General features: G+C 41.5%; 1 protein-coding gene and 1 long non-coding RNA gene across 3 annotated transcripts in view; one reads left to right on the top strand and one right to left on the bottom strand.

The window, feature by feature from the left end:
* MAMDC2 (MAM domain containing 2) overlaps positions 1 to 13,238 on the top strand; it is a 171,829-nt gene that overhangs the window by 56,619 nt on the left and 101,972 nt on the right. For both annotated transcript variants that reach the window (XR_002517629.2, XM_009188920.3), the window contains exons 3-5: positions 6,759 to 7,030; positions 8,265 to 8,349; positions 11,528 to 11,665. Coding sequence is in view for 1 of the 2 variants with exons in the window: in XM_009188920.3 (XP_009187184.1) it covers positions 6,759 to 7,030; positions 8,265 to 8,349; positions 11,528 to 11,665 (495 nt within the window). In the remaining variant the exon portion in view is untranslated. The remainder of the gene's footprint in view (positions 1 to 6,758; positions 7,031 to 8,264; positions 8,350 to 11,527; positions 11,666 to 13,238) is intronic.
* LOC110741440 lies at positions 3,620 to 6,763 on the bottom strand. Its single transcript, XR_002517632.2, has 2 exons — positions 4,381 to 6,763; positions 3,620 to 4,123 (listed from the first exon to the last, which is right to left on the bottom strand). It is a non-coding gene; the product is annotated as an uncharacterized LOC110741440 (long non-coding RNA).

Here is a 13,238-nt window from a genome sequence, read left to right as displayed (position 1 = left end):
AGCAGTGTACAGTAATAGCCTAGGCCTTCACATTCCCTCCCTGCTGACGCACAGACTCACCCACACCACTTGCAAGTTAGTGCCCTATACAGATGTACCCTTTCTTATCTTTTATGCTGTATTTTTACTATATCTTGTCTATGTTTAGGTATGTTTAGATACACAAGTACTTACCATTGTGTTTCAGTTGCCTACAGTATGTAGTACAGTAACATACTGTTACAGGTTTGTAGCCTGGGGTAATGGGCTGTCCCATATAGCCTACGTGTGTAGTAGACTCTCCATCTAGGTTCATGAAGTACACTCTATAATACCTGCATAATGACAAAATCACCTAATGATGATTTCTCAGAACCTATCTTCATCGTTTAGTGACGCATGACTGTATATCATTTTATCAGGTTCTCACAATAGCCCTATAGATATGAAGTCATATCTCACTTCAGTTTTACAGTCTAAAGTCAGCACAAAAGGTGAAAATTATACATTGTCAAAATTGCTCTTAAGAGTTCCTTAAATTACAGAGTACGGTGCACATGGTTTTATACATATTATGCCATTTTTATGAACAACACGGCCAATTCTTCTTTCTGCATGAAACATTAGATGAAATAGATTCCATTTAGTGGCTATTCATATGAAAAATATATTTCGTGTGTGTGTGTGTCATAGTACTCGTCGTTGGGTTGTTTTTAGTTGGTTTGTTTTTTCTGAAGTACATTGAGTTTCCACATATTGAATGTATATGTAAAGTGGCTCTCTTCTTTTATTATTCCCATTTTGAAAATAAAGAAGCCAGTGATTCAGTCTGTGTGTGTGTCATAAGGTTTTAAACCTAGGTTATAATTTACAAATCCTGAGTAGGTTCCATTGTACCACACAGTCACCCCAGCACGATTATCACACCTGAAGGATGGAGCATTTGGCATCCATTAGCTAATAGAATTCCATGGGTGCCAAGAAGCCCCCTGTGATTTGTGCCCTGACCATGCTGCCACAGTGATGGTGTGGGACTTAGAACTATCATGCTGTGCCATGGCTATTGGAAGTTATCGATACATTGAATTCTGGCCATGCAGATGTGTCCAGCAATTGAACATGACTTCAAGACTCAGTTATTTATGGCTTGACTTCACTTAAACAAAAAAGCTTTTTCTGTTGTTTTCTGATGCTTGCATGTGACAAGGAGACATGTTCAGACCCTAGGGCATGTTGAGTCTGTACTTTTTGGCAGGATGGCTTAATGATTGTTTTTGATTGCTGACTTACTTTTTTAAAAAATCTATTTGGAAGTTTATGGCCCTTTTCTGACCCCTTACAAAGATTTTATCATCTCTAATAAATGTCTAGTAAACCCGTTCCAATTGCCTAAGCAACCATATTTGAAGTGGATCCTTCCCTCTCCTCCTGACGCCATTTCTCCAACACTGTGTTTGGTAAATCTCCCCCAGATCCCTGGCCTGATGCATCACAATCAACCTCCCAATCCCCCTGTGATTTCTGCCCTTCTTTTCCTTTTTCTCATTTGTTTTGTTTACTCTAACATCTCTGAACCATTGCTTTGTATTCTTATTGGTTTTAAAAGATGAGAAAAGGGAGCATGTCAGCAAGAATGGTGGAGTAAGGACCTCAGAGAATCCTCTCCCCATAAAAGCAATGAGAACAGCAGAAGAAATGGTCAAAAATCAACTTTTTAAGAATTCTGGACATTAACCAAAAGCTTACAACATTCAGGAGCATGTATTCAAGAAAAATGAAGGAATATTGTTAAAACAGTGAACTTTATGGTGTTCTACATTATTCCCATTTTGATCTTTAAATATATATGGAAATACAAGGGACCCAGAATAGTCAAAATGATCTTGAGAATGAGTATGAGGTTGGAGGTCTCATACTTCCCAATTTCAAAACTTACTACACAGCTACAGTAAGGAGGACTCTATGGTACTGGCATAAGAATAAACACAGATTAATAGACTCGAACTGAGAAGTCCAGAAATAAACCCCACATCTATCCTCAGTTTATTTTAACAATGGTGGCAAGAAAATTCAATGGGCAAAAATTAGATCAAAGATCTAAATGTAAAAGCTGAAACAATAAAACTCTGAGAAAAAAACAAGCTGTAAATCTTCATGACCTTAAATTTGAGAATGGCTTCTTAGCTATGATGCCAAAGGCAGGAAAAAAAACTAAAAATAGAAAAGTAAACTTCATCAAAATTTAAAAATTTTGTATTTCAAAGGATACCATAAAAAAGGTGAAAAGACGGCCAGGAGCGGTGGCTCACTCCTGTAATCCTAGCACTTTGGGAGGCTGGGGCGGGTGGATTGCTTGAGTTCAGGAGTTCGAGACCAGCCTGGACAACACGGTGAAACCCCGTCTGCACTAAAATACAAAAAAATTAGCCAGGCATGACAGCATACACCTGCAGTCCCAGCTACTTGGGAGGCTGAGGTAGGAGAATTGCTTGAGCCCAGGAGGTGGAGGTTGCAGTGAGCCGAGATCACGCCACTGCATTCCAGCCTGGGCGGCAGAGCAAGACTCTGTCTCCATTAAAAAAAAAAAAAAAGTGAAAAGACAAAGCACAGAATGGGAAAAAATATTTGCAAATTATCTATCTGATAAGATCTATTATCCAGAATTTATAAAACCTCTTATAACTCAACAATAAAAAAAAAACCCAATTTTTAAAATGGACAAAGGATTTCAACAGACATTTTTCCAAAGTAGATGTACATTAATAGCCAATAAGCACATGAAAGATGCTCTACATAATTAGTCACTCAAGAAATGCAAATCAAAAGCATAACCAGAGATCACATCTACTAGCGTCACTATAATTTAAAAAAAGATGGGCAATAACAAGTGTTGGTGAGGATGTGGAAAAGTTGGAACTCTCATACACTGCTGGTGGAGATGTAAATGATGCAACCACTTGAGAAAGCAGTTTGGCAGTTCGTCAAAAAGTTAAACATAGAATTTCCATGTGGCCTAACAATTCCACTCCTAGGTATACACCTAGGAGAATTGAAATTTTTGTATACAAAAACACTTGCATAAAAATGCTCATGGCAGGATTATTCATAATAGTCAAAAAGTAGAGACAATCCAAATGTCCATCAACTAATGAATGAATAAATCAAATGTGGTATATCCATAAAATAGAATATTATCCCCCAAAAAGAATGAAATTCTAATATATGCTACAATATGGATGAACCTTGAAAATATTATGCTAGGTGAAAGAAGCTAGTCACAAAGGGACACATATTATATAATTCTATTCATATAAAGTTTCCAGAATAGGCAAGTTCAGGCAAACAGAAAGTAGATCAGTGGTTTCCAGAGGTTGGGGGTGGGGAGAATGAGGGATGACTGCTAATGGATACAGGCTTTCTTTTTGGGGTTATGGTGAAAATGTTCTGGAATTAGATAGTGGTGATGGTGCACAACTTTGTGAATATGCTAAAAACCTCTGAATTGTATTAAAAGGGCGAATTCTATGGAATGTGAATTATGTCTAAAGTTAACTTCCAAATATCAATCTGATTAAGATGGAATAAATAAAACATTTTACACCCAAAGAAAACTTCATTAATTCACTCGGTGGTAAAATGATTCTTTTTAAGTAAAAAGAACTCAACATTTATTCTAGAATAGCAATTTTCTTAGTGACAAGGCAGGGAAAGGCAACATCCTTGAACATTAATATCTTCCTCATCCTATATTTTCTAAAACTTCTTCAAAATATGCCATGTTCCTTCTAGTTCAATTTAGCTATAACATGACCACAAAATATACCCCTACACTGAAGCCACAAGCAGAGATAACAAGTAGTTTCAACTGAAGTGCCAGCTCAGATTGATTGGCAGTGGCTACATGGAGCACTATATTTAGAAGGGTTCCAAGGCTGTATCCAGAGCAGGCCTGGAAAATGTAGTGATTAATTTAGAAAATTAGTCTTGAAGTTGGCAGTGATAGTGGAGGTGGGCGGCGCTTGGGCTAATGATTAGGTCCAGGAAAATGCATCATTCTGCTGAGTGCATTGCATCCAATCAGCTGGGTAGATACATCTTTGCTTGGACTGTAATGCAGCTAATAGGCACGTTCACATGGCGTGACCTAAAAACAAATATGAGATATTTAATTTAAATGCAAAATTCCAATATTTAAAAATAACTCACATTTATGGCTAAGATGTCAAAATCAATGAATAGCACCAACTTTCATCACACAGAATAAAATCTAGGTATTTTAAATAGTACATTTTATATAGTGTGTGCTCTCAAAGGCTCTTGACAAGAGAACATTAGCATATGCTTATAGCAAAATCTGATCAGGTGAGAGAGAATATCAAGAGAATTTTTTATGGCACTCACTGAAAAGCCAAGAAAATCACCGGCAGATGGACTCTGTGCACCTGCTGTAACACACATTCACTTAAATGGGCGTTGTACCTTCCAGCAGAACTGTTGCCTCCCTCCTTTACGTGCTACAGGAGCCTGCACTTTCTTTGGTAGATGAGAGGTGGCTGGAGAATGAACCCTATTTACCTGTCATACATTGTAAGTCAGCAGTTCTCAAAGACCAGTAGCATCAGCATCTCCTGGAACGTCTAAGAAATGCAATCTGTTAGAAATGCAGCAACACCCCAGCCCTACTGGTTTGGAAACTCGAGGGGCGGGCCTGGGGATCTGTATTTGAACAAGATTTCCAGGTGACTCTGGGCTCAACTTTAAGAGCATTGCCCTTTCTACAGTGGGGAAAGGAAAAGGGGAGGGAGAGAAAAGGGGAGGCTGGGGAAGTGCCCAGGGAAAATTGAGCCTCCCATGGCAGCAAAGTTGGTATTTGATGTGAATGTTGATAGGACATAGCAAGGTCTTTATTTGTTTCTTTCCTCTTTTATACTCCATGTCCCAACTCTCTATTTCCTCGGAAAAGGTTTGAGGTACTCATGTGATCTCCCCCAATCCAGTCTGCTTGAAGTCCCTTCTTTTGGGACAGTAGCAAAGAGTGGGGAAAGAGGATGGCACTAATACATTCCTCACTCCCCAAGAAGCAGCACTTTTATCCAAAAAGGGTTGGCCTCAAGAGCCCTGGCTTAGAATAGTCAAACCCAACAAGCCTTTCACCTCGGAAATGCGCATGAAGCACTTAGAACAGTAGTTGGGCCTGGGTTGCAGTGAGAGTTGCCTATATGTGGGAGGTATGGTGGTGGCAGCAATCGCTGCAAGGGCCAGATTTCTCCACAAGGGTGCCTGGGTTGGCATCTGGAAGCAATTGCTATCTGCACCCAGTGGGCAGTTGCTATGTTAAGAAGATTGCCAGCAAGAGTTAGATCTTGATCTTGAAACCCTTCAGTCGGCAAGCAAGGATCCCTGAAGACAGTGCCCTAACTGTGTCCCTCATGTGAGGATGGCCGTCATCTGAGCTCCAGTTGGCCTGTCAGTACTCGCCACAGAGATAAGGATCCAGGCTGGGATGGGCATTTGAGACAACAAGCGTGGGAGGACAGGCTAAGAACATCAAGCAAAACAAAGAGGCTTTTCAGATCCTTTCTAGTAAGAGTTTAGGGTTAGGGAGACTGAACTGCAGACACAGGGAGGGGGAAGCCACAGGATGAAAGACAGCAGGTTAAATGACAGCCATGAATGTGGGACCCTCTGAGAAAGCATGAGAATCTGCAAGGCCAGAAAGGCCCAGGAGGTCCCCAAAGACCCACAGGCAATCGGATCATTGATATAGGAAACCAGATGGCCAGAGGTGAGTTTGGAAGGCTTGAGTTAAGGTTCTTGGCTTCAATGCCCCACCTTTTTTAATAGAAATGTTTTTCACATCCTGTACAGTCAGCAGAAAACACTTGTCAATATTAGGAGGGTAGAGAGAGAAGGGAAGGAGAATGAACAGAGGAAAAGGAAAGGAGGAGGAGAAGGACGGGGAAACGGGAAGAGGAAGACAGAAGTGAGGAGGAGAAGGAGAAAGGAGGAAAGAGGGACTCCAAAAGGAGAAGTGAGGATAGAGGAGAAGGAAGGATGATTGCTAGTCTCAGAGTGTCCAGTGCTTTCCCAGCCCTGTGCTACATGTTTTGTAAGTGTTTCCTCATTTAGTTCTCAGAACTATGAAATCTGGTCATGGAAGAGTCAAGGGAAGGAAGTCTTATTCCTAATTTAAAAAATAAAATAGCTTACAATGTACTTTTTATGCCTAGGTCCCAAGATCCAGGCTTAGGTAACCAAATCAATTCAGTTTACATAATGGTACAAGTTAAATGCAGACTGAAGCATTAGGTAATGGGGAGAGCTATGTAAGGAGAAGGTTGAGTCCACCTAGTTATGCTGACTTCAGTCATGCTGCTCTTCTGATTCTGATGTCCCTCAGCCTGCAGAAACATATGCCTATGGGGACCAGGGAGATGAATGCAATGTGCTAAATGGGCCTGGTGTAAAAGAATAAAAAGCAGAGACAGTGTCAGGAGTGAAGAGGGAGTGATGGCAATTATGGCAAAGCGGAGACCACATGCCACCCTCTGAAGAGGCAGCACCACTCAGCTCCAGCCTGTTGTCGTCATCTGGTAACATGGCCTCAGTGCTTTCAATTTTTTCAAAAGAGGCCAGTGATCCAGTGTTCAGGCAGCTTCCAGTGGGTTGACAAAATATATCTGCAGGTTTATCTGCCCAGAGACTTGACTGCAGTTGCATATTTTTCCAGGTTGCAAACCAAAAATTGATCCTTTTCCTGTGTTCCTTTCTCTTTCCAGGTCATTACATTTACGTGGATACCTCCTTTGGCAAGCAGGGGGAGAAAGCTGTGCTGCTAAGTTCTGACTTACAGGCTGAGGAATGGAGCTGCCTCCGCTTGGTCTACCAGATAACCACATCTTCAGAATCTCTGTCAGATCCCAGCCAGCTGAACCTCTATATGAGATTTGAAGATGAAAGCTTTGACCGCTTGCTTTGGTCAGCTAAGGAACCTTCAGACAGCTGGCTCATAGCCAGCTTGGATTTGCAAAACAGTTCCAAGAAATTCAAGGTAGGTGGAGTTTAGGAGAAAGATATAGAGCCTCTTATCTTTGCTTTATACTATTCTAAAATCTTATGAAAATTTCTGATGTGGAGGTTAGTTATCTCCTGGATTTTGATGTGATGTTTCATAGGATAATACCATAGAAGAATATTAGCAATGGAACTTAACATTTTGTTTATTCCTTAAAAGAGCTTCTTCCCAGATTTCTTTCCCATCTATTTAAATAAGCCTTCTGTAAAAATCTAAATGGGGCTTAAACCAACCTCTTCAATGAAAATAGATTTTCTATGGCTTTTAGGGAGTATTCTCATTTCTATAATTTTATTTCATCCTTCTAAACTGTGTGTGCTATGTGTTTATCATCTTAATCATTTCTTTGCTACAAATTTTGAACAAAACATTAACTATAATAAAATGAAAATACTTTAAAAGAGAGAAAATACTTAAAGGATATGTTCCATTTCCTTTTCAAAGAGGGAAGGTGTTCCTTTGGAAGTCCTGGAAAAGGAAAGTAGAGAATATAAGGTGATGCTGGGTGTGGATTGGATAAGGAAGGAGGATGGGATCCAGACACACCTGGCTATCAAGTGTGATGTTTATTGAAAATATTTCATCAAGGACACAATGGAGCCATCATGAAAACATTCCCCATTCCTAATCCACCTTTCAGTTTCCTATCCCATCCTGCTTCTTCTTTGAAAAGCTTGAAATACTTTACTCTCCAATACCCTCTTTCTGCCTGGAGTCCTTCCCTGTCAGCTGGTGGTTGAGGATGGAGCATGGGGCCTCTGAGTTCCCTCTTTTACAACATCCTCCCAGCAGTTATCACCTCCTAAATCTGCCAGCATAGTTGCAGAATATAGGGCTAAAACCACAGGAGAAAAAGTGATTACTTTCAGAAACAGGACCACAAGTGCTACCACAAGCACTGAAGATGGTGGTGGTTGGGATAACAATAGAAGAGAAGACAGCTGGCTCTGAGCTTCTATCAGATGCCTTACTCACCTCGAAGTTTTGATGTATGAGTTTATGTGCACATGCGCATGCACACATATACATACACACACATTCTTTTAGTAAAGTCCATAGTGAAATTGGTATCCAATAGCAATTAGCTGAGACTAACAATCCTATTTTGCCTTGAATGGCTGAACAGCTCCAGACTAATAGCTGAAATACTGAACCAAGGAAACATGATGTTTTGAAGTCTAACTCTCCTTCTTCCCCATATGTTGTGCAGATTTTAATAGAAGGTGTACTAGGACAGGGAAACACAGCCAGCATTGCACTGTTTGAAATCAAGTTGACAACCGGCTACTGTATTGGTAAGTGGGCTTCATTTTCATTAAATCAAACTGCGAATCTTTTTCTAAAAGCTACTGTTGCCAGAGGGAACTGAATCAATCCTAAAGACCAAGTATTTTATAGAATGCACTGCATAATGCATACTGGTTTAAATTCTTTGCTAGGTTCATTTGAATACTGTATGTTGTTTTGTCTTTAGTGTGGGAAGGCTCATTAGAATTTGCCTGTACTGTCTGGATTAATGAAAGAAACATAGATGCAGCAACTGTAACTTGAGAACTGCCACCTTAACCTTGACATGTTCTGATTAAAATAATTTACAAATTGCTGGAAACTCAGCTTTTTGTAGCATGTGCCAGAAAAGCAGACATTGTATTATCTTCTTTCCCTCATTTCTCTCTTGGCATACCACTGCCCTCCTCTTAATAATTACAGTTGTCACTTAGAATTCACTTGAGAAGAGTTGGTTGGCTGTCTCTTATGTGCCAGCTTCCAAGAGGGCATAAAGAAAGGGTAAACCCTGTCCTATGGTGGTTCAGTCTCTATTTGTCTACACTGAAGCTAGTTCTGTATATGATAACTACTGCAGAGGAAGGACAAGCTGTGCAGTGGGGGCGCAGGGAGGAGGAGAAGAAATTGGAGAGGACTGAATAGGGACAATGCATTGGAGCTGGAGTTTCAAGAAGGAGAAGAATTTAGTTAAGTGGAGGTGCAGGATAGGAAGGCAAGGGTTCTCTGTGGCCAGACTTCTGTGGGGAGAAAGAACAGAACAGGTTCAGGCAAAGGGAAGAGGCTGAGTAAGGTGTTTGAAGTGAAGACCAAGACTGCTAAGGGAGTTTCTGATGGAAAAGTGTGGATGCAGGATGTGGAGCTTGGACCTGCTGAATCATATGGGTCAGCCAGCAGGGGAGAAGTGTGCAGCTGCACTTTCAGATGACTCCAGCTGTCACGTGGAAGATGAGTTGGGTACAAGGAAAATACACAGCAGGTGGGAAAACCCCTAGGAAGCAGCTGTGACCTTACAGAGGGGACTTAATGAGGGCAATACTGAATTAGCAGTGGAATCGGAAAAAGGCAGTAGAATTGAGAGATTTTTCAGCACTGACAGCTCTTGAAGGCTACATGAATGTGGCGGGGAAGAGAAAGGACAGTCAAAGAAGGTTCTGAACAACAACAACAACAAAAAAGCCTTTGCTAATCCCCTGAAGTTTCACTTCTGTTTTGATCTCAATGATGTCTCTAGGGCAAGTGAAAGAAAATATACCATTTTCTGAAGATACAGTGAGGCTCAGGCTCCCTTCCTTGAGCCTCCCTCTGGGCTCCCACCTGGCACATGTAAAAGGTTGCAAACGACAGACAAGTTAGACACCCCTGGTGGAGCGCCACCTGCTGGCCCAGTCAGCTTACTGAGCCTCAGCCTCTGCTTTGTCATCTGTAAAATGGGAATAAAATGCTTCCCTCCTAGGATTCTTGGGAGGAGGAATGAGATCGTGGCTATGAAGATGATTGGTATATACAGTGCTGGGCATCCAAGACATGTTGCCTTTCTTCAAATGATGTGGTGACTTCTGATTTGTTTGAAACAAAAAGATGCCAACACTTTTAACTCATTAAACTCTATGATCATGCTCTCACTTCTTTCTTTCTGGGTACTTTCTCTGTCTCTTTCCATTCCTCATCTGTAAAATGAGGTTAGTAACAGTGCCTATGTCATGGGGCTGCTTTGAGGATTGAATAAGTTAATTTATGTAAAGTGCTGAGAATGAAGCCTGGCACATTGAGGAATATTTTGCTTTTTATTTTACTCTTAGGCAGCCTTTGGCACTGAATGTTAGGGCATTGGTTAGCAGACACTGTGGTGGAAACATTGAAAATGAAAATCTTAGAAATTTTCAGTGCTTGCTAATGTAAAAACACATTGCTGACTATACCAGTCAAGATCCTGGCAGGAAGGAGGAAACAGGATACACTCAACCTGAGTAATTTGAGGGAAGCTCACTGGAGAGATCACAAACTGTGAGTCGTAAAGGAAGCCAGCAAGGGACAGCTCTGTGACCCAGGACTAGTAACAGTGATAATTCATGAGCTGTTGTCTTCTTTTGGCCTGAAAGGACAAGGGAGGAGGAGTTTCCAGTACCTGTAAACAATAGCTATTTGGTGAGGACTGCTTGACAAGATTTGCCAACCCATGGCAACCTGGCTGGGAGACTGCTGCGCAATTAAACCCCTGATTTCACTCTCCTTCCACCTTCCATTGGTCGAATCCAACAGGGAGATGGAAGGCAGGGGAGCCCATTAATACAGTTCAGATAGGTCAACCTCTGCAGGACCTATCAGGTGGAGAAGAGCAAAATTGATCTGCAGGGGGCCAATGGCCAGCACAATTATACTTCCTAGTTTAATTGCATGATTATAAGGGTCAGTGGAGGCATTAGCTTGTGAGTTTCTTGCTCCTTTTTAAGGAAAAGTTGTTGATGAAGATCAATATATCCACGCAAACATGCCAATGACACTAAGGGGAGAAGAGGAGGGTCTGATTATCCTCTCTCTCTTCTCCACTCAGTAGCTGCAAAAGGAACCCAGAACCTAGGATAGATCTGTCCCACCTATTTTGCCTGGGTTCTCATTTATAAGAAAAATGGAATTTTAGCATCTCGGACACATGCCCCTCAGCTCTGGGCAACTTGTTCATCATGAGAAGAGAAAGGAGGACTGGGCTACCAGATTCAAGAAAGGGTTGTGGAAAAAACTTTCTAGAGCTAAGAGCATAACCCTGAACCGTGCTTTGAGACAGAGGTGACTGATAAAAACAGCTGACTTGTACCAAGCACTGACCACATGCCTGGCACTGCGCTGGGAGCTCTCCACACTTACAATAGCTCTGTGAAGTAGGAACATTGTCCCCATTTCACATATGGAGACACAGAGGCTACAAAAAGTGATAAGTCATGCTCCAAGTGACATGGCTAATAAGTGGAAGGGCCATAATCCAAAGGACCAATGATGAATTAGAATCTTGATTTATTACAGGATCTGTCTCTCTTCTTGACCAATATTGTGCGGGGGTCCTGGTAGAAAGGTCACAGTGGGCAAAGGAAGAGAGAAACTTCTGAATATCTAAGAGCAAACTCTGTAGGAGGATGGGTGTACCCAGGTGTGACTGTGTGTCCATGCAGTGTTTTTGTTTCCCTTCCCCAGAATGTGACTTTGAAGAAAATCATCTCTGTGGCTTTGTGAACCGCTGGAATCCCAACGTGAACTGGTTTGTTGGAGGAGGAAGTATTCGGAATGTCCATTCCATTCTCCCACAGGATCACACCTTCAAGAGTGAACTGGGTGAGCTGCGGTCAAATAGAGTCCATTTCCCAGGATAAATTTTTCTGCTGTCTCCTCCCACTTCCTGCACTGACCTAGCTGTGGCTTCTGTCAATAGGGAAGAGAGGAGGGAGGAGGGTGAGTAGGAACTAAGTAGGAACCAGGAGGTGTGGCAGAAGAGTAGGGAAGGATCTACAGGGAGGTAGAGACAAACTGCACCTGTGAGCTCTGTAGCTATGGGGAAGGCCACCCCGTAAAGATTTTCCTTCACCTGTGGCCTAGTCTTGTATTTTCACATTTCCATATTATGCTTTACTTTCTTGTGTATTTGTTGTTTAATATTTCTCATTTCTAAAGACAAGGCTGGAATAATCCTAGGTTACTTTTCACTGAAAATAGATCAAAGGATGGGAATGGGTCCTAGGAACTTCCCAAGTGACAGTGAGGTGAGCCAATACTGCTGATTAGCTCTGAATGTGGTGTGCAACAGGCCCCCCTAGTGGCGAAGAAGGCTGCTTCTCTGCAAGGAAAATGAGAGGTGAGGTTGTGTTATCAGCAAGAAGTCAGCTTTGAGAAGAAGTCCTCCACAGAAGAGAGACAAGGGCAAGGGCTTACTTACTTGTGGGTTACCACTGCTCTCACCTGGACCCTGGTAGGCTTTGGAAAAGCCTAGGTCTCTCCACAGTTGCAAGACATTTCATCCTCGACTCCAAGCTCTCCAAGGAGTAAGAAGCTTCTGGCGGCTGGCTTTTCAACAAGAACAAGACAGGAATTTTTATTCTGCTGCAAACAGTTAACTTTTTCTCTTTTGATCCTTTACACAGAGATATTGATGACCTTTTATGGTTCTTTCCATTTTTCTTCATTCACTATTGCTTCTCGTCATCTGAATATTTTTAATCATGTCTCCAACTCTTTTTTTCAAAAGTGCTCATCCTTCAGCTTATCTTGACTCTAGACCGTCTTCATCCTAACCTTATTGTTCTCTTTGCTCCTATTCTATCTTCTCCTTTATATCCCGAATCTCAGGTTCAGTCTCCTGTAACAGCCAGGCAGACAGTATAAGCAAATGACATGTGGGCTGGGTGAGGACTGCGGCAAACTAGACAGCAGAGACCCTGTGCAAAGGCTACTCGGCTCTAATGAGTTGCTGCTGTGTGAGAATGCAAGCCCGGGTTGCTAGATCTTTTGATGTTTCAAGATCATCAGGAAGGCAGGGGATTTTTTTGTGTGTGAAATTTCCCAAATGTTTAAAAGTTGGTGAATGTTTTCTAAAATCACAGTGTGGGCCAATAAAACACATTTGCAGGTCAGGTCCTGTTGGCCAACTTCTATTTTGCAACCTTCATTTGACAAGTTTCTTTTCTTTTACAACATGTTCAGGCTTCTTAGAATAAGTTACTTATAAGTAACCACAAATAAAAAGATTGGAGTCTCATGGAGCTTGCCTGTTTAAAACAAATGCAACTTTAAATCTAGCATTGTCATTAATTTGACCCAGCATTAGATATAATGGGTAAAATGACAATTAAAATGACAGATCCTCTATGGCCCCTTCCCAGTTTCAAGGAAGATTCTTTCAAGAAAGGAAAAG

The sequence above is a fragment of the Papio anubis genome, chromosome 13 (assembly GCF_008728515.1).
Source record: "Papio anubis isolate 15944 chromosome 13, Panubis1.0, whole genome shotgun sequence".
Classification (NCBI taxonomy): Eukaryota; Metazoa; Chordata; class Mammalia; order Primates; family Cercopithecidae; genus Papio; species Papio anubis.
Note: the sequence above shows the minus strand (reverse complement) of the source record. Positions and strands in the feature narration are given on the sequence as shown.